The sequence below is a fragment of the Rousettus aegyptiacus genome, unplaced genomic scaffold, assembly GCF_014176215.1.
Source record: "Rousettus aegyptiacus isolate mRouAeg1 unplaced genomic scaffold, mRouAeg1.p scaffold_m13_p_7, whole genome shotgun sequence".
Classification (NCBI taxonomy): domain Eukaryota; kingdom Metazoa; phylum Chordata; class Mammalia; order Chiroptera; family Pteropodidae; genus Rousettus; species Rousettus aegyptiacus.
Genome location: NW_023416310.1, coordinates 92,556,172 through 92,581,168, shown reverse-complemented (window position 1 = coordinate 92,581,168; position 24,997 = coordinate 92,556,172). Strand labels below are relative to the sequence as shown.

Below are 24,997 nucleotides of genomic sequence, written 5' to 3'. Positions count from 1 at the left end.
GTTCGGTACACCTATGTGTGGGTGGTGGTCTCTACCTGGTAAGTCTCGATGGGGCGGTTTTCCATGTTGAGATCCCAGACTTTAACGGTCAGATAGTCTCTGGTCATGATATACCTCCCACTGTGGCTGAATTTCACATCGGAAATCGAAGAGATGATTTCAGAGAAAAACGACCTGTTGCTTGGATCTTCCGGCTCTTCAAAAACTGCAGAACAAAAACAAGATGAGTTTAGCACATCCTTAGCAGCAGACTCCAACGTGTTCGGGCCAGCTCGGAAACCCACTGTCTCACTGGGAACGGAGCTAGCACCTGCAGGATGTAAGTAAGTTGCAAACAGAACCTTCAGCTCCCTGGCAGCAGAAAAAGCTGTCACTGGTTTCTTTCTGTATTTTCTTTCTCAGGGAAGGATTGGCTTGGGCCCCGTCCCATCCATTCATCTGGCACTGCGCGTTTTTCCAAGCCCCAGGTCTACGATCCAACTCCATGCCCCATTTCCCTTTGTCTCTGGGTGTCGCTGCACATACCCAAACCTGCAGTCATCTCACAGGCTCGCAGAATTTTCCTTACAGCTTTAGTGAGATGTAATCTACATACTATGAAATTTACTCATTTACAGATTACAGTGCAGTCTTTTTTAGTATGATCACACAACCACAACCTAAATTTTGAACATTTTCATCTATCTCCCTCCCCCCCAAATAAAACCCCATTAGCAGGTAATCCCCATTCCCTGCAGCCTGAGGCTACTACTAATCTATTTCTAGTCTCATGAAATTGCCTATACTAGAAAAATTTCATATAAATGGAATCCTACAATATGTTTTTTTTGTGTCTAACTTCTTCCGTTTAGCTGAATGTTTTCAAGGTTCATCTACATTATAGCGTGAATTAGTACGTCATTCCCTTTAATGGCAGAATAATATTCTATTGTATGGATCTGCCACAGTCTCTATAAACATTTTGGGTTCTTTCTACTTCTTGGTATTATGGATAATGTTGCTATGAATATTCATGTGCAAGTTTTTGTGTAGACATTTGTTTTTATCCCTTGGATCACAGTGTTTAACAATGAGTTTTGCTGCCAGACTGTCTTGGGTCTAATGTTATTTACTGCCATTTCCTAGTTGCGTGAGTTTGGGCAAGTTACTTAACTATTCTGTGCCTCGGTCTCATCAAATGTGCCCACAATGTCTTTTGTGTATATTGTCCATTTGCTCTGAGGCCCAGGCACTCATTGTCTCAACAGCTGCTTTCTCCTCTTCCAGGAATAAAAAGACACGACACCCCAGTTTGATATTGAAGCCTGTTGCGAGCTGCCTTACCTGCTTGGTCCACCTTGACTTTGAACTTCTCTGGTTCAAATTGGATGTACAGAATATATCTTGAAATTTCTCATTTCTATGTTTTGCCTGATCTTTCCTTCATTGATTTGAATGCCTCGTCTTTTATATGCTATTTTAACACCAAGTAATATTTTTTTCTCTGAAGGCTCATTGTACTTGGTCTGGCTCATTTATTTACTCATAATGAAGCTATCATTTCTCTCAGTATTGTTTAATAACCCACAGGTTTGTCTTAATTCTAATGAAGGGATATAAACTTCTAGACGGCAGGATTTTGGCTTTTCTTATCTTTGTATGAGAGTCTCGCACACAAATGTTCAATAAATAGCTGTTGCTTGATTGGAACCCAAACCAGAAAAATTAATGAATTCTTTGCCGTCTGGGTGCTTAGCATGTATGACGTCGAGCTATACATTTGCTGATATTTAATTGTTTTTGATGTACAACAATGGCAGTTGAGTACAGTTCTACTTAATAAGTGTTCGTATCACAATTCTAGGCTGAACCAAACACTAGCCTGCAGGTTACTGAGTGAACTCATCCTCCAAGGCTTCTTCTTCCTTCCTGCTCAACGCACTCACACAATTACTATCAAATTCCATGAAGAAAACCTAAGAATAGAATGAGTTGCCTTTCAAACCTGGCTGAATTATACCATCAACCAAACCAGAATACTTCTTTTCACAGAACCATTGCAGAAAACAACAGCGAAAAACAACTAATCGATCAGAATTGAACTTGAGAATTAAAAAAAACCCAGTGAAACAGTAAAACGTGAGCTCATTACAGTCTGATACAACGTCTCAGAACGTGCCCTCTTCCCTGGTGTTAGGTCAAACACTAATGAAGGCCCTTGGGTTCTGACTGGTGTCCTCGTAGTTGAGAACTACGTCTTCACATTAGTTTCAATTTAAGGCGATCTCATTAGGACTGGGGACTTAAAAACACCAAGCACACCCCACGCAAAACATCTTAATAGTAATGAGTGGGAGCCCAGAGGCTTGGTCACCTGCAGGGACAGCTTGAGGCAGTAAGTGGGAAGGGCTTAGCAAACCTCTCTCGAGTCAGTTCCTGCCTTTGTCATTTGCCAGTGATTGACATTTTCTTTACTACTCTGAGATTGTTTTCCCAGCTGCAGAATGGGGATGCAGGTGGCCTGGCACACAAGCTTGGGACATGGTAGGTTTTCAGTCAACATTAGTTGCTATTTTTATCATTAACATGCACTGCTTCCGCACTAGCCAATCATACATAAAGATTGTTTACAAGAAATCTGTTCTCCAAATACTTGGCATATTGAGGGGCCAGTGTAGCAACATTATAAAGCCTCAAAATGACACCTCCAAGAAAATGGAGGTGAAATGAAAAGAGACAATTCTTTAACCCACTACTAATTATTTATGTCAGATACAGAGGGCAGGATATAGACAACATACTGGCACAGCACTGTGCCTGTTCAAGTCTCCACAACTTCATGAATTCTTTTCAGCAGCACTTAATAGCATTAACAATTACTGCCTATAGGAAGCTTACTACAGTCTAGGCCCTGTACTTCACATGCTTTATCTCATTTAATTCTTATGACAATTCTATGAAGTGAGAATGAAGAGTCCTTATTTTATAGATGTGAAAAACCAAGGCACAGAGAGGTTTTGCCACCTGTCCAAGGATACACAGCTAGACCAAGGGAGAGCTGCATTTTGAATTAAGGTCTGATTTCAAAGTCTTTGTTCTTAATCGTGATACAGTTCTGCCTTGTACCACGTACAAGACCTTCTTTTAGATGCTGTAGAAAAATAGCGGGGAATCTACACAGAACTATGGAATCGTAAACCTGGAAGGGATCTGAATGACAACTAGTCTTACGCTATCCTTTTTGTATGGCCGAAGTCCACTTTAAACACTGAAGGAGTCTGGCTTCTACGCCACAAGCTTATGAATTTTAGCTCTACTGCGCCATCGGGAAGCGTAAGGTGGGAACCCCAAGACTTTGTACACCCTGTTGAGACCCTCACCACAAGAAGCCCAGCCCCTCAGGCCATCTCTTACCCCCGGCTCTAATCCCTGCGGCCTGTCAACAATGAGGCAACTTTTCCTTCTACTCTCCCTCTCCCTTGGTTTGTGTACATGGATGTATAATATATTTATTTGTCTCTACAGAATGCAAGCTCTATAGGGCAGTTTTTTTTTTTGTTGGGGGGGGGAGTCTATTTTCTATATTTTCTGGAACATAGGAGGTGTTCAGTAAATATATGTTAAATAAATGAATGTTGACAAACCACTTTAATTTTTAAATAAAAATAACAGATCTATTAAACAGGTCCTGAAAAAAACCTACCTAAGCAACGCTTTTTAAACCTCAGATTTGTTTAAGTCCTTAAAAAGTATGAAAAAATACGTTCCATAAGAAGTTATCTGTAATTCAAGGTTTCCACTAATTCTGTCTGAGCAATTATTTAGGTGCCTTTTATGCACCTGAAGACACACGCACAACACTTAGCGCATCACCTAGACCATACAAATAAAAAGTATTTGTTGTATGGACACGTGCCAGGCCCTGTACTAAACACCAAACACAAGGAACAAGACAAATCCAGTCCTATCCTCACAGCCCCATAGGCTCGAGAAAGATAAATGTTAAGTGATTACACGTTAGTTACAGATGCGAGCTTTTACTGCATTACCAGAGGAGAATAAACCAGCTAGTCCAGCTAGTGGAATGCCAATGGCACATCACCATGTCCCATGTAAGTTACTGAACATGTGGTACAAAAAGCATATTGTTTGAGTGACAGATCTTAAGACAAACTAAAACTTGTGTCTCTCCTGGAGACCCTTGGCTTGGCATTAGAAATCCTGCTGACCTGCTGGATTTCCAGCTCGCTTCCAGAAGAGCAGCCATCACAAGAAAAGAATAAAAACATGGTGGAGAGAAGATGAGCTTTGGTCCCTTTGTGAGGAAGCAGTCTTGAGAGTCCTGAGCCCAGATCTGGTCATCAGGGATGTGTCAGATTCACCAATAGGGAGTGTGTGTCTCACAGGCCCCAATAATAATAGTAACAAAAACAATGATGACATCTGCTACCATTTCTTGGTCCTTATGCTTTGCATATGTTATTCCATTTAATGCTTGAACTTATGAGGAAAGTACTCTCCCTGTCCTTACTTAGACATGATACAGACCAGGAGAGGCTGGGTAACTCGTCTAGGATCACGCAGCCGCCGAGGAGCAGGGTTGGGGTTTCTAGCGACCATCTGTCCGCCTGGCTGTTACACTGCCTCCACAACCAGGCCTTCCTGGCTTTGTCAAACCACCTCTTTGTTCAGATGATCCAATTAAACTGGGCTCCCTCATGCTCTGGATAGACCTTGTGCATTCCCACTTCCGTGCCTCTGCTCCTCCTCACCTCTTTCTGTGTCCATCATGGGATACTGAAGAGAATACAGGATTGGGAGTCAGGGATGCTGGGTTGGAAGCCAGGCTGGACATAAATTAGCTGGCTCTTGATAATAATACCTACGATCTGCTGTGCACTTATGCTGTGTGCTTTACATGTACTAACCCAATCAATACTCATTATTTTCCTTTTCCACAAATAGTCCAATCAGTTAACTCAGGCACAGATGTTCTACGGCTAGCAGGAGGCAGAGCAAGGACATGAGCTTCTGCCTATGCTCTCAATCTCTGTCTTATTCGCTCTCATTTGAGCAACTGAGCAATGGTCAAATCCCTGGGCCTGCTTCCTTGTCTGCAATATGAAGGAGGTAGGATTGCCTATCGGGTCCCTCCCACCTCTTAGACCTGTGAAATTCCACTAGCCTTGTCTTTCGATTTCCCTGTACTGATCCCCATTACTGCAGGGAAGCCTGCCTAAAGTGACTTCAGCATGTCCAGCCTATGACAGTCAAGTATTCCAGATTCTGAAGCCAATGAGCTTGGAAAACTGCTACCTAATTCTGGGGACTGATGACATGATTCGCTTATTAAAGGTGCTGGGAAGTAAGTCCTGCAGGTAAAAAAAAATAACATTCTTTACTCCGGCTTTCTCAATCTTGGCCCTGTTGAATTTGGGGCTAAGTAATTCTTTGTTGTTGGGGCATCACAGGATGTTTAACAACATCCCTGGCCTCTGCCCACAAAATCCATGACCCCCAGTTGTGACAACCAAAAATGGCTCCAGATGTTGCCAAATGTCTCCAGGGGGGTATGAATACCCCTGGCTTAATTCCTGTTTTCAAGTCTTATTGGATCATTATACCTCCTTTACCACATTTTTTTTTTTTTTGGCAAATCACTTGCAGCCCAATATTTCTCTAGTACGGAGCTCCTTAGAACACACGTTGGGTTACAAAACTATATTCAAAAGCAACTGACGCTCCCTCTCAAATCCCAGAGGCTATCCCATAGTCCCTCCCTTATCTGGGTGGGGGGGGGGGATATGTCCCAAGAGCCCCAGTGAATGCCTGAAACTGTGAATGGTACAAAACCCTATGTATTATGTTTCTTCCTATACATACATACCTATGATTACATTTATAAATTAGGCATAGTAAGAGCTTAACAATAATAATAGAAAAATTATGATAGCATACTGCAATAAAAAGCTATATGAATATGATCTCTCTCAAAATACCATATTATACTGCACATACAGTGTGGGTACATGGGACAAAGGGAGGAGTCACAGCCCAGGTGACACAGAGCAGGTATGTGTGAGATTTCATTACACTACTCAGAACGGCACATGATTCAAAACTGATGAATTGTTCACTTTTGGAATTTTCCATATAATACTTTAGGACTGCAGTTGACCATGGGTAACCAAAACCATGGAAAGCAAGACCAAGGATAAGGGAGGACTATTGTATCAGATGTCCCGAGAAGGCAGTGTTCTGTGTTATAACATGTGCAGGTGTGAACATGTCTCCAGGGTCCTGAGAGTGTGCTGTGTTTGATGTGATCCTTCACGGTGCTTGGCACAGGGCTATTCACATGCGAATGCTTAGATAAGTGATTAAATGAAGAAGGTCCCAGAACTTTGGGAAAGGACAGAAATCACAAATAAGAGAGAGGAAGAGTTCAGAAGAAAACTACTAACTTTAGAGAAACCTAAAACTAAAACTACACTCATTACGACTGGGGCGAAAGCAGACAGGAAACATGTAGCGTGCTGCTCACAGACCCTGGGCACAGAAGAGAGAATGTAGGGAAACCACAGGCAAACCCTGGGGGTGGCTCCTCTTCCTGGACCCCTCACTGGACACCGCACAGGAACTTAGGCCCACGATGACGGGTCAGCAGGGGACCGAAGGCCAAACCGCTGATCCTGTGGCTTCCTTACACTCCCTCCCATTTGGTGTGATGGATAAGGGTACAGGTGGCTCCAAGCTTAGCAGGTCTGGGTTGAACTCTAGCTCTATTGCTTATAGGTTATGAAGCCTTGGATGAGTGGCTCGACTTCTTCCAAGCTTCATTTTCTTTACCTGTCAATGGAGACATCTACCTTTTGGGGTGGTTTCGGGACAGATGAGATCTTTCCTGTCAAGCACTTAGCATAGTGTTTGTACCCAGCATAACAGGGGAGGCAGCAGCAATGCAGAAGTGGGTGCTGCTTAAGGCAAGCTGGGTGTGAAATGAGTCCAAAAGCCTGAGGTGTTTTTCCACTGGGGCCAGACCTTAAGTGCTACCAGCTGTAAATCCATTTCTAAGTCTTCTAACTGGGCTGGAACGCAGACACACAATAGCTTGTCTCTGGGCCAGCACTTGAAATTCACCTTTCTGGGTACAAGTGTCTTTCATTTGGTGCTGAATGATGTCACCGCCACCCTGGCTTTGATGAGTTGGGCAGATGAGAGGGAGAGGACAGGAAACTAGGTAGGGGGAGGGGAAGGTTTGTTCTTGAAAAAGGAACAGACTCAGAATCACGCACAGGGTTTTAAATTGCTCACTTCTGCTGACATTTCTTCTATGGAGATGTGCAGCTGGCACGCTTTTCCGTTTGGAGACATGGTTGACAATTTCCCCATAATGGGGACAAAATTGGCAATTTTCCTACAGAGGGAGGCAGATGGCAATTTCCCTTCTGAGATATGCAGGCAACACTTTTGCCCCTGGAGAGAAAAAACTCGGCGATTGAGATGCAGCCAGTAATTTTTGCTATACATCCAACAGTTGTGTCCAATGAGAGAAACAGCCAACAGTTTTCCCACGGAGAGTAAGAACTCCCATGGATGGATACTGCTGGCCTTTATCCAGCCGAGGACAAGTGAGAAAAGAAGTTTAAGATTTAATTAGTGGCTACTGTACTACCACGGGCCTAATGATATGGTCTCCAGACATGGGCTGGAGACTGGGAACTTAGATCATATTAAGACTCAGAGGACTCTGAATTGGGAAAGTGATGCCCAGTTGCTGAACCTTTTTCATTTGCTTTCTGACAACCCTTCATTAATTCTGCAAATAATTGTTCCACAGTGAACACTGTAGCAACACAATGCACAGCATTGTGGAGAGTGACCGATTAAGCTAGAAGAGATGACACCGACCCCTGACTTTTGTATAACTGTTTTCAGAATACTTCTGTACATACTTCACAAAGGTTCTCTCTTTTAATAAATAATCAAAGTTAAGAAATAATAAGTCAAAACCCTTTTTTTTCCCAGATAGGCAAAAAGGACTAAAAATTCTCTGGGGAGAGTAATGATGAGACAGTCTGGGCTGGGTGACCAGGTAAGGCTTAACGAACACGCTGAACCTCGAAAGACCGATACACTCTGGACAGTTCAGAGTTCAGCAAACTTCGTAAAGAGCTGGATAGTAAGTATTTTAGGCTTTGAGAGCAATTTGGTCCTTGTTGCAATTACTCCACTCTGCCTTTGTAGTATGAAAGCAGTGTAGATAATATGTGAAGATGTATTTCAACAAGGCTCTATTTTTGGACAATGAAATTTCAATTTTGTCTAATTTTTATGTGTCATAAAACAGTATTCTTCTTTTGATTTTTGTTCAACCATTGGAAAATATAACAACCTCACTCAAATAGCCAAAATAATCTTGAGGAAGACAAAAGTTACCTGACATCAAACTATGCTTCCAGGCTATAGTAATTGAAACAGCATGGTACTTGCATAAAAACAGACACAGAGATCAATGGAACAGAATAGAGAGCTCAGAAATAAACCAACACCTATATGGTCAATTGATCTATGACAAGGGAGTTGGGAATTTCAATGCAGTAAAGAGTCTCTTAAATAAATGGTGTTGAGAAAACTAAACAGATACATGTAAAAATTTAAATGAAACTAGAACACTTTCCTACACCATGTACAAGAATAAACTCAAAATAAATGAATTAAAGACTTAAATGTAAGATTTGAAACCACAAAACTCCTAGAAGAAAACGTAAGCAGTAAACTCTTTGACATTGCTCTTAGTAATATTTTTTTTTGGATATATCTCCTTGGGCAAGGAAAACAAAAGAAAAATAAACAAATGGGATTACATTAGACTAAAGAGTTTTTGCACAGCAAAGAAAACCATCAACAAAATGAAAAGACAACCTACTGAATGGGAGAAGATGTCTGCCAATGATACATCTGATAAGGAATTAATATCTAAATTATATAAGGAACCCATATAATTTAATGTCCCCCCCCAAAAAAATATTTGATTAAAAAGTGGGCAGAAGACCTGTATAGACATTCCTATAAAGAGGACATACAGATGGCCAACAAACAAATGAAAGGATGTTCAATATGGCTAATCATTAGGGAAATGTAAATTAAAACCACAGTGAGATATTACTTCATACCCATCACAATGCCTATCATTAGTAACTCAACAAACAAGTGTTGGGGAGGATGTGGAGAAAAGGAAACCCTTATGCACTATTGGTGGGATTTCAAATTGGTGCAGTCACTATGGAAAACAGTATGGAGGTTCCTCAAACAATTAAAAGTAGAACTTACGATCTAGCAATCCCACATCTGGGTATTTATCTGAAGAAGTCAAAAACACTAATTTGAAAGATGTACACACCTCTATGTTCATTACAGCATTATTTACAATAGCCAAGCTGTGGAAGCAACCTAAGCATCCATCGATAGATGAATGGATAAAGAAGTTGAATATATACATAATGGATTATTACTCAACCATAAAAAATAAAAATCTTGGCATTTGTGACAAAGATGGACCTAGAAGGTGGTATGCTAAGTGAAATAAGTTAGACAGAGAAAGAGAAATACTGCATGACTTCACTCATATGTGGAATCTAAAAAAAAACAAATGAACGAAATAGAAACAAACTCATAGATTCAGAGAACAAATTGATGGTTGCCTGATGGGAGGGGAGTTAGGAGGATGGATAAAAAGGAGGAAGGGATTAAGTAGAAATTGCCAGTTATAAAAGTACGGCATAGGGAATTAGTCAATGATATTGTAATAACTATGTATGGTGTTAATGGGTACTAGGCTAATGGGGGTGATCACTTCGTAAGTTATATAAATGTCTAATCATTATATTGTACACCAGCAGCTAATATAATATTGTATGTTGACTGTAATTGAAAAATTAAAAAAATGCATAGTTTAATAGAATATCTAATTACTAAATAAATGTAACAACCTCATTCTTTGCTGGAGTTGTGTAAAAACGGGTGGTGGTTCGGATCTGACCAGCAGAGCATAGTCTGCTGACCTCTGATGATGATGTTTGGGGGGAGGAGGGTGTTTCCTATGCCGGACAGGAGAATCAGCGTGAGTAAATGCCTGAGGTGATAAATACACTTTTAGGGGACAGTGGGACCCTAGGACCGGTGACACAGAGAGATCACTGTTCAGTAAACCGCGCATTGCTTTCCTCAAGCGTGTCTCTCGGGTTGGCACAGGAGACGTCAGTGGACTCTAGACATATTCAGAACAGAACCCGTGTTCCACCACTTGCGGGCTGGAGTGTTGGTACCTCAGATTCTGCTTCATTATCTTTAAAATGCAGACATCAATTCCATTTTGCATGGTTATCGGAAGCAAATGAGATAAAAGCAGATTAGACTCCTAGCGCCGTGCCTGGCACACCGTGAGAAGTCAAAAAATACTAGTGAAGCGAGTACCTGACAGATGTGAGGCCCTTTGACACGTGCTAGGACTACACAAGTGAGCAAGAGAGACGAGGTCCCCTGTGCTCCTCGGCACTTCCTCCAGCAAAGAGCCGCACGCTTGTCGGGACTGGGAGCTTTATTTTTTCTCAAAGAAGAAAAGTTTCTCATTTCTTCTGTGGTAAGTGGAATAAGGTCCCACCAAAAATGCCCACACCCTAATAATCCCCAGAACCTGTTACACGGCAAGGCGGAATTGAGGTTGCTAATTACCTGACTTTTAAATGAGAGATGATGCTGGATTATCTGGATGTGCCCAATATAATGACAAGGGTCCTTATAAGTAAAAGGAGGCAGGAGAGTCAGTGTCAGAGCAACACAATATGAGAAGGACTTGGTGGCCATTGGTGGCCAAGGCGTGTGGTGGACTCTATGATCCAGAGTCTCTGGAAAGGAACAAGACACCCCAAAGATACCTTGATTTCACACCAGTGAGACATGTTTTGGACTTCTGACCTCCAGAACTGTAGGATAATTTTGTATTATTTTAAATCACTAAGTTTAGTACATCTGTGGTATGTGTAAGAGCAGCAATAGAAAATTAATATTCTTCTTTTCCCATATTGTCAACAAAAGGAGGGGTCACAGTTTCTCTGCACCACGCCCCTACCTCCCCTGACTTTGGGAAGCTGTTCTTATTTCTCTGGGCTCCAGCGGCCGCTCTTTCCCTGCGGATCCTGGGAGAGCCCTCCCTTTCAGCAGCTGCTGCTCCACAGCTGGCCGGGAGGCAGGCCAGATCGGGCTGCTTCCGGGGGTGAGCTGTGACAGGTTCACTGCTTCCAAGGGAGCTGGCGAACCACGCAGATCTGCCTCCCTCTCCTAACACTGCTGCTGCTGCCGCACCCACGGGCTAACACAGAGCAACCAGAACACAGTGGAAGCAAAGACAAAGCAAGCCAAGGGGCTCAGAGACCATCAGGATTTAGCCGGAGAACCTGAGACTGTATGTGATCCTGCTGTGTGCTGGACAACTCCTCCTGAAGCAACGTGACTTCCCTGCTCAGACGCCTGCAGGGGCTCTGCTGCCAGTAACCAACAGTCCCAGCCCGTTAGACTGGCAGTCAGGGCCCTTCGAATCAGGTACTAGACCTGCACTCCAATGTCACTGTCCGCTCCTGTCCTGCTCAGATTCTCCACTGTGGCCTGACTGGCCTACTCATCATTTACGCCAGAGTCAGAGACCTCCTGCTTCCTGGGGCTAGGCAGGTAGTGAAAGAGATGACGCATGCATGAGCACAGGGAGTGGTAGGGACTGTGGCAAACTACAGTGACAGCAGTTTCTACTCACACTCAGCTCCCGCTGACGGCTGCCACGCAGAAATGTGGGTCCGGCAGAGCCCGATTGTCTCATTTGTAAAGTAAATTCTTCTGAGGAACTCTGATGTTTCAGAGCTAGCTTTTTATTTTTTTTTTTTTAGTGTGTGGTCAAATGGAAGTTACCTGTAAGCCAAGCGGGCTGTAGTTTGTGATCTCTGGTTTACACGCTATAATAATGATGGCTGACGTTTATGGAGCGCTGAGCAGGTGCTGGGACTTGCTCATGCTCGCGCCCCTCCTGTTGTAGCTCAGGCTGCTATTACCGAACCCCGCAGGCTGGGTGGCTTGTCAACCAGTGATGTCTCTCAGTTCTAGAGGCTGACAGTCTGCGAGTAGGGTGCCAGCATCGTCAGGTTCTGGCGATGGCCCTCTTTAGGGTTGCGAATGGCCATTTTCTTGTTGTACCCGCATGGTGAATATGAGAGCGCTCTCGGGGGTCTTTTTTATAAGGACAGTGATGTCATTCATGAGCGTATTACTCTGTCTTCATCACTTCCCAAAGCCCTCACCTCCTAATGCCATCACATTGGGGGTGAGGGTTTCAAAATATGAATTTTGGGGGACACAAACGTTTGGTCCAGAATGCCACCTACTCTGCTCCCTTGTTTCTCTGACTCCTATTCAACCATCAGAGCGCACTGCCTCTTCCCAGAAGCCTTCTTTGACCACCTCAGCCCACTGCATCCTTTTCTTCCTCTTACTGGTTAATTATATTGATTCTATGTTCAAAATTCACAAGGAGCCAAGCAATCCAAGTTCAGGGAATGGGCCCCAAGGAAAGGCGGCTCTGGCGATAACAGCAGCATGCTTTCCCTGCCGGGCACTGTGCCTGTACGATGATCCCCGTTTGGTGAGGAAACGCAGGCTTGGGGAGATGGAGACCTGAAGGACCATGTGCTCCCTGAGTGAGGACAGCATCTGAAGGACTAACTCTGGGGTCAGACCTCGTGAAGGAGCTCCAGCTGCAATCTGTGATCGAAAGACAGGGGAAGAGAGAAACTGTGTTTGGCTGAGGGCTTACCTGTCAACCTAAAGGCTGAGTCTGGGCTAATATCCACAGACAAGTTTAGTAATTGGGAGCTGGTTTGTCCTTCCTTTCTGAGCAATAATCATTTATTAGCCAAGTGGGGCTGGTGCCTTTTTGAGAAATGTCATTCTGGAAAGATATTGATTGAAGGAAGTCTTTGAGCACGTTTTCTCCAGTGGGCAGCAGTACAGGGAGGCGGCTCCAGTCCAGACAAGTTGACAAGTTGGCAGTGGGTGTCTCGACGGGAGCCTAATGAAGAAATCTGGTAGCAGCGAGGCCCAGCCTTAAAAATACTCATATCTTCTCTTTCACTCCATTATATTCCTCTTTATATACGGTGGGTAAGTGGCAGAGGCATGCATGGGGCTTTATGCCTCCTATGTGCAATTACGTTCCTACAGCCAGGAGGCTCCAGGAACATGAGGGCAGCGTCCCCAGGGTGCTGAGCCCACTCCATACATCACAGGTTGGAGGCTTCTTGTCTCTCCGCTCCCTCCTTCTTTCTCTTTGTCTTTCTCCCTCTCTCTGTCCCCACCGGGAAGCTTTGTGCAGCTGCTCTGAGAAGCTCCAGCTCCCTGGGGAGCCTCTGCCCAGGTGGAAGGGACTGAGTGTGTGGCCATTATTGGGGTGACTGCCGGGAAGCTGGTTGTCATGGCACCGCAGAGGCCAGGCTACACTCCCAAGATGTCCCGGTTTTCTAGGCTGTATAATCATCACGGCAGCGAGAGGCATCGACATGGAAGGCGAGACAGGACAGCTCCCTGCTGACGGCGGGCTCCTTGCAGAGCAAGGCGAGGGCTTCACGGCTGAGTAGGAGGGTCCATCTCGACGTGGCCGAGCCCTGCTTGGAGAGGGACCCCGGTGAGGACTGCTCACCGCTCCGTTGTCTTCTCATGGCTCCAGTGCTATTCCTCTGGGTTCCCAGCACCGCTTTCTACCAGAAAACATTGCCCCCAACCCAGTGATAGATCTGAGCTTTCTGTGGAATTCACAGAGGCGGAGCAGTAACAGCTTTCGTGCCGGCGGAGATGGAGTAACAGCCTCCCCTCTGTCTGGCACTGAGCTGGACTCTTCGTGTCATATTCTGTTCCATCCTCACAACGTGCTTGTTTTACAGATGAAGAGATGAGGCTCCGACAGTCGTCTGCCCTGGTCGCAGGCCAGGAAGAGGCACGGCTAGGATGTAACCCAGCTCCAGCTCTATGGCCCGCGACTGACTCCATTCTGTATCGTTTCTTCTCCGGTCCCATGATTACAAAGGTGACCCTTTCCAGCTGACAATGACAGATACAGGGAGCCCTGCAACGCCAAGGGCGTGGTCCCGGTAAAATGGATTGAACTGGTCCAAGGATTAAACCTCCGATTTGGGCTTCATAGCTGTGTGCTGTCACCAGTCACAGAGAATTAGGCAGAGCGGAGCTAACACAATGCATCGGGGGTAACGTGGAGAACAGCCAGCAAATTCACTGACACCTTATCACCTGCTCGGCCCTCCCACTGGCTCCAGACATGCCATCGCCAGAGGCCCTCCTTCCTCTCCAACTGCCTCTGGGATCTTGAAGCCTCTTGCTGGGGTGCAGAGAGAGGACATATTTTGCAATCACTGGAGAAAATAAAGGCTTTATCCTTCAGCAACACTTCTGCTTAATGACTTGGTCACGGGGAGGAAGGGACAGTCTGTAAGGGATCATCTCCACTGTCGTCATAAAGTGTACTTCAGGCGCACCCCTGGTAGGTGCTGCTCAGGGACCACAGGGGCCATGGTGTGTTGACTTCCCTAAAGCCAGACTCCACCAGCGAAATGCCTGTTGCTGTTCTCTGCTACCTCCCCACTCAGGCCGGGTGAGGCGAAGATGGGAAGTGTTTGTAGGCGTCATCTATCAGCAACGTCAGCCATGGGCTTTGCACTTGGGTTTGAATCCAGGCTCTACCTATGACTCCGTCTCTGACTGTGTGTAAATTACTTGCTTCTGTAAGCCTCCATTTTCTCATCTATAAGCCTGAGCTTGTGGATTCATGTGAAAAAGATAAAATATTCACAAATACTCTGTGCTTACTGTGGTCCAGGCATTATCTTATAGAATCCTCGCCACAATGCAATGATGAAGGTTCCATGATTGTTCCCAGTTTGTAGAGGGAGACATTAGACTTAGATTATGTGCAAGAAGTGAAGTCCAAGCTCCCCACCCTGGCTCTGCCTGACCCCAGAACCAAGACTATTGACCACTGTACTATACTTCCTCTCCACCCTCATTAAAGCCAAGTTTCCACCCATGAGAGTCTCACAAATACTTATAAGCTGGCCTCTATGGTTTACCTTCTTGGACCTCAAAGGAGCTGGGAACTTCATATCTGAAAGCCACTAGATGGCTTTCAAAACTTGCTAGCAGTTGTTCATTAAGATTTGCCATTGCCTGAAACGTCAGACCCTTCCCCTCCTTCCAGACTCTGCTCGACTCCTTCCCCTTCCCTGTCACCTCTCCCCTTCCCGCTCGCCCCTGACATCCTTTCTGGATAGCTGAGTTAGAAACCATCGCTTCCTTCTCTGAACCTCTGGAGCAGAGTTCTCGAGTTCTGGTCCGGACACAAAAGTCATGGAGCAGAACACCATAAAATATTAGGATATCATTCTTAAAGTAGGTTATTATAGATAACTCGGTGTTAAATAATAAAGTAGTCTATATGAACGTCTGATAGACTATAAATGTTTCAGGATAACTTCTAGGCGAAAAGTTGAAAAATATTTGATTTTCCTGGGAATTTGGAAAAGCTAACCCCCAATGCCTTCATTCATTTACACACTTGCTTTAAGAATCATAGCACTAGTGTATTGTGAGACACATATTACATTATATCTAATGTTAGAGCATTCATAAACAGGTCTCACCAATTCATTCATGCACTCATTCATTCGGTATGATTTAGCACCCTTGGTAGGTCAGGCACTGTTCCAGGAATGCTTCTACTACTTAATAACCTCCCTAGGGGCCAGCAACTGTGTGTCGTGTCAATACAAATTTGTAGGTTTGTGGCCCTACAATGACATGCATACAGAAGATTCTCAGGAAACAGGGACCAAAAAAATGCTACGCGTGAGACCTTTGGGGAACACCTAGACATTTGGCATCACAGTTCATTCCCACAGTCTAACTCAGGATTCGACATAAACATCATTTAGACAGCATTTTCTCTTTGATAGTGGGAATCTAAATCTCACAATCAATTTAAAATGAACTTTATATCAGAAAGAGTCCGTAATTTCATATCCTATTGTCCCATTACAGTAGGAACACTGAGGAAGTGACTGCATCTTATAGATCTGTGTTTAGCACAATAGCTTGTTCGCATCTATTGACCGATTTTTTGCTTTCTTTGATCTCACCATTTTCCTAAGCTTGATGATACCATTTTCTCATATGTAAGTCTCCAGTGACAATTCCACTACATTACGGTGATTTTTCAAATGACATCAAAATTTCAGGATGAATTAATCGGACCAGGATTAGGAATGCCTGTCCATGAGATAAATCCTATTTAAATCCTTATGTTCAGGTTAAAGATATGAGAGAAGATAAAAGCGAGTATCATTATAAGCTTCACAGGGGTGTGCATGCTCCTGTCCTCTGCTGCCTCTGGGCTGTGCTTGATGACAATGGGAGGCCAGCAGGTGCTCTGAGTAATTCAGCAGATAAAGGGATCTGCGCTGAGGGGGCTGGAAGCTGCTGGAGTGGACAGCAGATCTCACGACTCAGTCATTGGTGCTGCCTACTGAGCTGTCAAAGTGGAATTATATGAACTGCACAGGGGGCTCGATTAGCCAATATACGTAAACATGGGTCAATTACACACACGGGAGAGTCCCCTTCCCTGCTCTATGCTCTAATGCTGTATTGAAGGTGGCTGTATTCATTATATGAAGTAAGAAATAAACCCGGGATAAACCCACGACCTTTGCTGGTCTATTAGACTCATCTTTTCTGGGCCTTGATCTCCTCAAGCTGCGAAAAAGAAGGAATACTCAGAACTCAGGGTTTTGTGAAGATCAATTAAACAGCAAACTAAACAGCAAAAGATATCAATTTAATCGTTTTATGCTTAAAAGTCCACAGAATTTGTGAGCTTTCTCCCCAGACTGTCCCTCTCCTAGTCCTTGCCAACCCCTTTAATGCCTTTCCCCTAGGCATGTGCTCCAGCCAAAAAGCTTGGAGTCTTCCTTCCATGGACAGTTTTTAAATAAGTCCTGTTAACTTAACACTCAAAGCATAGCCTAAATCGGTCCAATCTTAGTCTAAGCTGCTATCATCTCTTGCCTGGACCATTTTGACAGCTTTCTAACTCTTCTATCAGAGTTCGCTCTTACCCTGTGATGTTTCATTCTTTACATAGGCAGAGCGATATATTTATAAGTAAAATCATGTTACTCCTTGACCTAAAGCCCTCCTAGATCTTCCTTTCCTAAGTACATCAAAAGCCAAATTCCCAAATTCCTTACCTTGGCCTCCAGGGCTACCTCACTGCCTAACTTCCATGTCCTTTGCATAGAATAATGTGGGAAGGAGGCTCTACGGTTATGCAAGGCGATTGCCCAAGCATCGGGTCCGGGTGACCTGGCTGCTAACATCCTCCTCGCATTTCCCCTCAGCTGTTCCTTCTCATGACACTGTTGGCAACCAAACTGGCCTTCCTCCTGCCCCTGGACCTGCCAAGCACGGGCCGGGTTCAGAGCCCCTGCCTCTGCTGCTGCTGCTTCTCTAGAAAAACTCTTCGCAAATCTCGCATTGCCTTATTTGCCCGTGTGTTTGTGGTCCGTCTCCATCTCCTTGGATAGAATGCCATGAGGGGAGGAGGTACCAGCACCTGGTACATAATAGTGACAATAAACATTTGTTAAATAAGTGAATAGTAGGTAGATTAGCATCATTTCAGGCTTCTCTTCCCTTTACTTTGCCTACAAATGCCAGTGCATTCCCAAAACCACCCTTTAGGGTGAGCCTTTTAATAAATAAATATATAAAAATGTATATAAAATATATATAAATATATAAAAATGTATAAGTAGAATTATCACGCAATAGATTTATCAGATTGCATGACTGTAGCTGTTCTATATGCATTTATTTAGCACCCACACTAGCTAAGTGCTGAAGGGAAAAATAGACTTAACCATATTGGAAGAACCATTTGGGGGAGAGACAGAAACGGAAACAGATCATTTCCACCTATACAATCAGGTGCTCTGACGGAGGGCACTTAGTCCTACTCGGCGACACATAGAGTGTGGTGGGCAGAAGAGTGACTCCTCAAGGATGCCTGAGTCCCAATCCCCAGAACCCGTGAATGTTACCTTTCCTGGCAAAGAGGAATTAAGACTGTACATGGAATTAAGGTTGCTAATCAGCTGGAGATTAGTCTGGATTACCCGGGTGCACCCAATGTGATCATGAAGGTCCTTAAAAATGGAAGAAGGGGGCAGAAGAGGAGGGTCGGAGTGCTGTAACGTGAGGACTCGTCCCACTGTTGTTGGCCTTCAGATAGAGGAAGGGGCCCTAAGCCAAGGGATGTGGGCCACCTCCAGAATCTGGAAAAGGAAGAGAAATAGATTCTCCCCTAGAGCCTCCAGAAGGAATGCTTTGATTTTAGCTCGTGAGACCCACATCAGACTTCTGACCTACAGAACTGTAAGATGATAGGTTTATGTTGTTTCTAGTCAGTAAGTTTGTGGCAATTTGTAACAGCAGCCATAGAGATATAATACAAAAAAATAAGTGAACTTTCTGATTTCACCTCTGGAGGGAAGGGACAGGCTTTCGTAAGGGCCTCTCTAGGCGCTGGGAGAGCACTGTCCTTCTCTGGAGAAAATCCCTCCCAGGTCTTCCTTGACTGGGGTTCTCTTGAACCTCAAATTTAAGATGCTCACCCAGTGTCTGTGACTGCTTTGCCAGTGATGGCTTGTCATGGACAATGATGACAGGCAAGTTGGCTCTGAAACATCCCAAGCCCAGAACGGCCAGAGCTGCCTATAACCTCATAGCCAACATTTCCTGTTCTGTGTGTCTCTGGGGGCTGCAGCAGTCGTGTGCCTGAGACGGTTTCAGCCTCCATGGTCTTCTCCCCCAAGACCCCTAGTGGGGGACAGGGCAGGACCTAGGAAGGCGTCAAGTGCTAATGAATGGTACTCATCTCCGAAATTAATAAGCTTTCCAGTTCTTAGGAACATCCAGTCAATTGGAGTCTCCAGGATGACTAATTGACAGAACTGGCTAAATTAATCAAAAATAGAAATGAGGATGGAGGAAGGGGAACAGGGTCCTGTTTTCACTGTGGCTTAGGACTTGCCTGCTCTGCTGTTAATTGCTGCTAAGCTTGAATGGGGTAGACACGCAATTGGGGAGGGGGTGGTTTAGTGAATTCTGGTCCTCGTAACGCATCTCTGTTTGGCTTTCCTCCAGGAGGGTGTGTGTGTGTGTGTGGGGGGGGTGTCTGTGTGTGTTTGTAATCCTGTCATCAGCCAAAAGCGTTTTCATGAAGGGCCTTGTTTTTCTTAACCTAACCAAGTGCATCTGAAATAAACACTATACACACTATTAATTATGCCCCCAATCAAGACTGAACCCCGTTTGGAAGCTGTGCCAAACTTCCGAGGTTTTAAGATTCACCGCAGCTGCCATCTTAGCCGATGCCTTTGGACACATTCCATTACGGGTCTGAGTGAATGAGCTGCAGGTTTATTAAGGGATCTAGTGGCCTGTGGAAATAAAACTCGGCAGTAAAGTTTGTAGATGAGGGTGAAGAATGAGACAGTAGAGTTCATGTCTGTCTGAGGACAGGGTTAGTTCTGCAGTTGAAGACTGTAGGGCCAGGGGTTCCAGCTGATGGGGATTGTAGAAAATAGGGCCTCATGAAATTATCCTTCTGGATCTTAGAAAAAGATCATGCTCTCTTTTCAGTTGCCAAAGTCCAAGAAGAATGAGAAGAATGAATTCTTCTCTTGGAAGCGGACAGACTTGGGTTCAAATCTTGGCTGATGCCCTGGGATCTGAGGCAAGTTTCTTCACCTCTCTGTGACTCATCTGTAAATTAGTTAATAATCTTAATCTTTATGGGTTGCTGTGAGACTTAAATGAGATACAGAAGGGCTCAAAAATAATATCCACACCCAACCATTATACACACCTTTGGAAGAAAATGGAACTTCTGATTTGGATGGTTAGGCTGGGCATCTGAACTTGGCCCCATTCACATTGGAATTCAGGCTGTTTTCCAGTGACCACACTATTTACTGAAACATCTAAGACTTTAAAACCTAAAGAGCTTGGACCTTTCCTCCAAATCATAAATGCGTCAGATTATCTTCACACCAATTCCATGACGGGCAGATTTAAGTGCACTGCAGGGTAATGCCGTCTAGCCTGGACAGGCAGCCTGCCTTGGTTTCATCTGAAGGAGAGAATTTCTGGGGCCAAGTCTCGAGCAGTAGATCTGTCAGTGCTGCTGGAATAGAATAACTGTAGGCAGCAGACTTGCTGGTAGAGCCCGTGCAAAGGGCTGGGTGCTGTACAGCTGCCCGTCACGGCTGCTGAGAGGAGTCCCAGATCCTCACGCCGATCTTCAAGTCTCTCCCTGGATGGCTTCATCTCCTGAAAGTCCCCAGCACAAGCCACTCCCTTTTAACAGGGTGTGACCTCTAGGGCAGGCAAGGAGTGAGGCAGGTCTAGCCAGGCTATGGTGGAGGAACCGATGCATGGTGAGCATGGTGTTCACGTATGTGATTGATTTCATCCAGCACACATGCAGCATGAAACTACTATGTGCCAGGCAGGGTGCTAATTGCTTTTACTTTAAGGAACAAATTAATGGCGGAAGATCTCCATGAGACCAAATCCCATAATCACATCTCTGCTCTCGTCTTGACATCTCAGAAGCATTTGACATAATTGATCCTAATAGCTTTCTAAATCGCTCTCTGCTCTCCCGCCCCCGCCCCTTGTTTTCCCTCTCATCTCCCCGGCAGCTCACTCCCAGTCTCCTCCAGAGGTTGCCCCTCTTCCCCCACCCCACTGGTAAATGCTGGCGTGCTCTTGGCCTCACCGTGGACTCCACCTGCACCCTCTCCTCTAAGCGACTTTACCCTGTCCCAGGGCTGCAAATACCATATCATGCTCAGGACTCCTAAATTCATACCTCCAGCCCAGACTTTTCCCCTGAATCCTAGACTCAGATATCTGATCGTTACCAGACTTCTCTAACTGGGTGTATCACAGGCATCTCAATCTGGATGCATCTGAAAGAGAACCCTCAGCCTTTTCACGCCAAACCTGTTCCCTCCTCGGTCTTCTCATTTCAGTCTGTGTTACTACTACACCCTCAGTCACGCAAGACCAAAAACTCAGGAGTTATTTATTTATTTATTTTAGGCGAGGCAACCCTTGGTTGACTTCTCAGGTTGCAAGGATCTCATCAGCTTACAGTCCCTTATTTTTTAATATTTCACGCCTATAGCACCTGGTATTCCTAGGTGGTCTCCCATCCAAGTACTAACCAGGCCTGACCCTGCTTAGCTTAGGGGTTATCTTAGATTCCTCCCTTTCTGTCATCTCTCCACTTCTAGCCTCTCTGCAAGTCTCCTTGGCCCTACCTCCTCCTTAGATTCTGCATCCATTTATCACCCCTCCACTGCCCCCGACCAAGTCAGAGTCATTCTAATTTCTTCTCCACACTATGGCAAAAGTGTCCTAATTGGTCTCTCTGCTTCTGGGCTTGCTACCCTTCCCCCTCTTTTTTGGATAACTCGTTTAAGACCATAAACAGATTATTCATTTCTCTGCTTAGAACCACCCACGGGCTTCCACCCCACTTAGGATGGAATCCCGGCACCCCGCCCCAGTCTACAGGGCTCCGCATGGCCTGGCCCCAGCCCACCTTCTCAGCCTCATCCTCACACTGTTTTGCAGCCTGCCAGCCTCCCTGTGCGGATCTTTTTCCTATTCTTTGAACACGCAGGTTGCTCCTCAGCCAGGGCCTTCATCCGACATGTTACCTCTCTGCCTGGCTCCTGTTGACAATTCAGATCTCAATTCAAAAGTTTTCCCTCACCAGCCTGTGGAACAAGCCCCATCTCATCACCCCTTAACCCTGTTTATTCTTATAGCTTTTCTCTCTTGTTCATTTGCACGCTTGCATGTCTTCTCTCCTGCCTCTGCTAGAATGTAGAGCGGTCTTTGAAGGCAGGAGCGAGCCCATGTTTAACAAATCGTGTTAAATAAGTGATTTTGGGGCATCCTGGTTAAGAGACGCAGGCCTGGAGCAAACCCCAGCTCTGTCACTTCTTCGGTGGCCATGAGAGTATCATTTCCCCTCTTAAGCTATTTTCCTCACCTGTAAAAAGTGGTTAATAACAGTATGTACCTCCGAGGGTTGTCAGGAGGATTGAATTAGCTCACACCTTAGCTTGCTTTCTGGATAGAGTAAAACGTCATAAAAATGAGCTGTGATTATGGCTGCTGACGTTACTACATCTACGACTATTGCTGCTCTTCTCCCGTTCCTGCTCTTAAGAGAGACACATGTTGTTTAAGCAAGACAGCATCACCATCCCAAGCCTGACGGCATGGAGCGCATGCTGCGGGCCAGGCCCTGTTATAAGGCTTCACTGTGTTATCGCATTTAAACCTCAGAAACAGCCTCCAAGGGAAGTGCTGCCACTAGTCTCATTTTATAGGTGAGTAAATTGAGGCACAGAGAAGTTAAGTAACCTGTTCGAGATCGCCCAGTGAGGCCATGGACACAGACTGATGGTGGACACCCTTTGATTTTCCTCCCCTAGCTTGGCCCCGCCTGACTTCACTCACTACTGTCAGTTTAGTTAGACAGAGGGAAGAAACAAAGCAAAAACATTCTGGGCTGTGCTTGCAGGGAAGGCTACATGCTGAATGTCCGTGTACCCCCTCGAATCCATGTGTTGAAACCCAGTCCCCAGTGTGATGGTATTTGGAGGTGGGGGCCTTGGGAGGTGATTGGGCCATTTGTGTGGAGCCCTCAGGAATGAAATTAGTGCCCTTATAAAAGAGACCCCGGGGAGCCCCACAGCCCCCTCCACTATGTGAGGGCACAGCAAGAGGACAGCTATGAACCAGGTCGTGGGTCCTCACCAGACGGAACCTGCTGGCACCTTGATCTTAGCCTTCCCAGCCTCCAACACTGTGAGAAATAAGTGTCTGTTGTTTAAGCTGCTCAGCCTGTGGCAGTTGATTATAGCAGCCCAAATGGACTCAGACAGAGGTGTCAGGCGGGGCTCCACACTGCCTCGCCTGTCCAGGTCCCTAAGATATGTGCTGTCAGGGGTGTGTGTGTGTGGAGAGAGGACATAGCTCTACCCCGGAGCTAAGACACCCAGTAGGGCTCTCCTGTTATCCACCAACTGTCCTCCTGTTATAGAAGTGAAAGTACAGCCTTGGCGGGAACCCGGAAAGCAGGAAGGCTGCCCTCAGTACACTGCCCTGATGCAGTCCCTGCCGGTAGCTCTCTGCACGCTCATCTTCGCGTTGCTGCATTCATGGTGGGCTCGTAACTTTGCGTCCGGTCTTAACATTTATTACAAGCATTTCCCCATTTGCGCCATCTTTGACTGTGTCCACTGGTCGCCGGCACGTTCAATCTCTAGGACCACACCCAGCACCCCGTGCCGACTCCCCCAAGCATTTCACCCGCCGCTGCTACGCCGTTAAAACAAACTCTACTTACTCGGGACGCTCTCCCCTCAAGAGTAGCTTTTGAGTAGAACACAGGTTCTTTGGCACCATATAACCTCTAAAGTCAATGAATGTCCCTGTCGTTCAGAGAAAAATTGTATTTCCTCAACACAGGAAAGTACCTGGGCATCGTCGCCATGAAACGCAGACGAGCATAGGTGGTCGTAGAGACTCGGTGCGCAGGACTTATCACCTCAGGACTTAGGGTCCCCACTGCCTTCGAGGAGGGACAAGAGCGCCGTGCTCACTGTGGGTCAGGGGCTGTGCCTAGTGCCCTGTGCTCACGATTACTTTTCGCCTCCACCACCCAGAGGAAAGCATCGGCGTGGCCCCTTGCCCGGGCTGCCTGCGGTGGGTGAGCCTGGGCCCGCACCCGAGCTCTCTAAAGCCTGTGCTCTTGATTTTTAAAAAAATTTTCATGTCTTCTATGATGGGCTAAACTGTGTCCCTCCTACCCTCCAAATTCATACGTTGAAGTCCTAACCTCCGGTATCTCGGAATGTGAGAAAGAACCTTTAAAGGGGGAATTAGGTGACCATGGGCGGGCCCTAATCCAATATGACGGGTATCCCCATGAGAAGAGGAGTTTTGTGTGCAGAGGGAGGATGATGTGGCGATTCAGAGAGATGAGCGTTAGCAAGCCCAGGAGAGAGGCCGAAAACAGATGCTGTCCACACGGCCCTCGAAGAAACCGACCCTGCTAACACCTTGCGCTTAGACTAACAGTCTCCAGAAATGTGAGACAATTCGGTTTGGTTGTTAACGCCACCCAGTCTGTGGTACTTGGTTACGGCGGCTTGAGTACATACACCATCTTTTATCTGCTGTTTCCCATCTGCCAGCAATGATCGGTGAAACCCTACTCCATGCTGGGCACTACTAAGTATTGGTAGTTGCTAAATACTGGTAATTCAGGGGTTGGTATAAGATAAATAAGATCCCTGCCCTCATGAAGATTACATTCTAGTCGGGGAGAAAAGGGAAGAAAAGCAAACATCTCTAGGTGAGTGCTATGAAAGAAAGGAAGAAACAGGGTGATTAGATAAAAATTGAGTGCAGATAGGGTAAACAGAGGAGCCCCCTCTGATGAGGTGACATTTTCCCAGAGACTTAAAAAATGAGAACGGTCCAGACAAGTGCGGGTCATGGTGGGAGGACATTCAAGGTGGGGGGAAAAGCCTGTGCAAAGGCCCTGGGGCAGGAAAGGGCTGGGTGTGTTGGAGGGGTAGGAAGCAGGCCAGGACAGCCAGACTATGCAGAGCTGAGGTTGGAGAAGGGCAGGAACCAGATTCACGCAGGGCACTGGAAAAGAGTTTCGGTTTAACTTCTCTTTCATTCCCTAGGTTGCCATTCATCACACGGGGCCAGTGTCTGCACTCGACTCTCAATACTTATGCGCCGAGAG

At 45.6% G+C, this 24,997-nt stretch overlaps 1 protein-coding gene across 7 annotated transcripts in view; it reads right to left on the bottom strand.

The window, feature by feature from the left end:
• The window catches only part of PPP2R2B (protein phosphatase 2 regulatory subunit Bbeta), a 383,796-nt gene that overhangs the window by 13,777 nt on the left and 345,022 nt on the right, over window positions 1–24,997 (bottom strand). For all 7 annotated transcript variants that reach the window (XM_016126548.2, XM_016126546.2, XM_016126545.2 and 4 more), the window contains one exon: window positions 36–205. In XM_016126548.2, coding sequence (XP_015982034.2) covers window positions 36–205 — 170 coding nt within the window. The remainder of the gene's footprint in view (window positions 1–35; window positions 206–24,997) is intronic.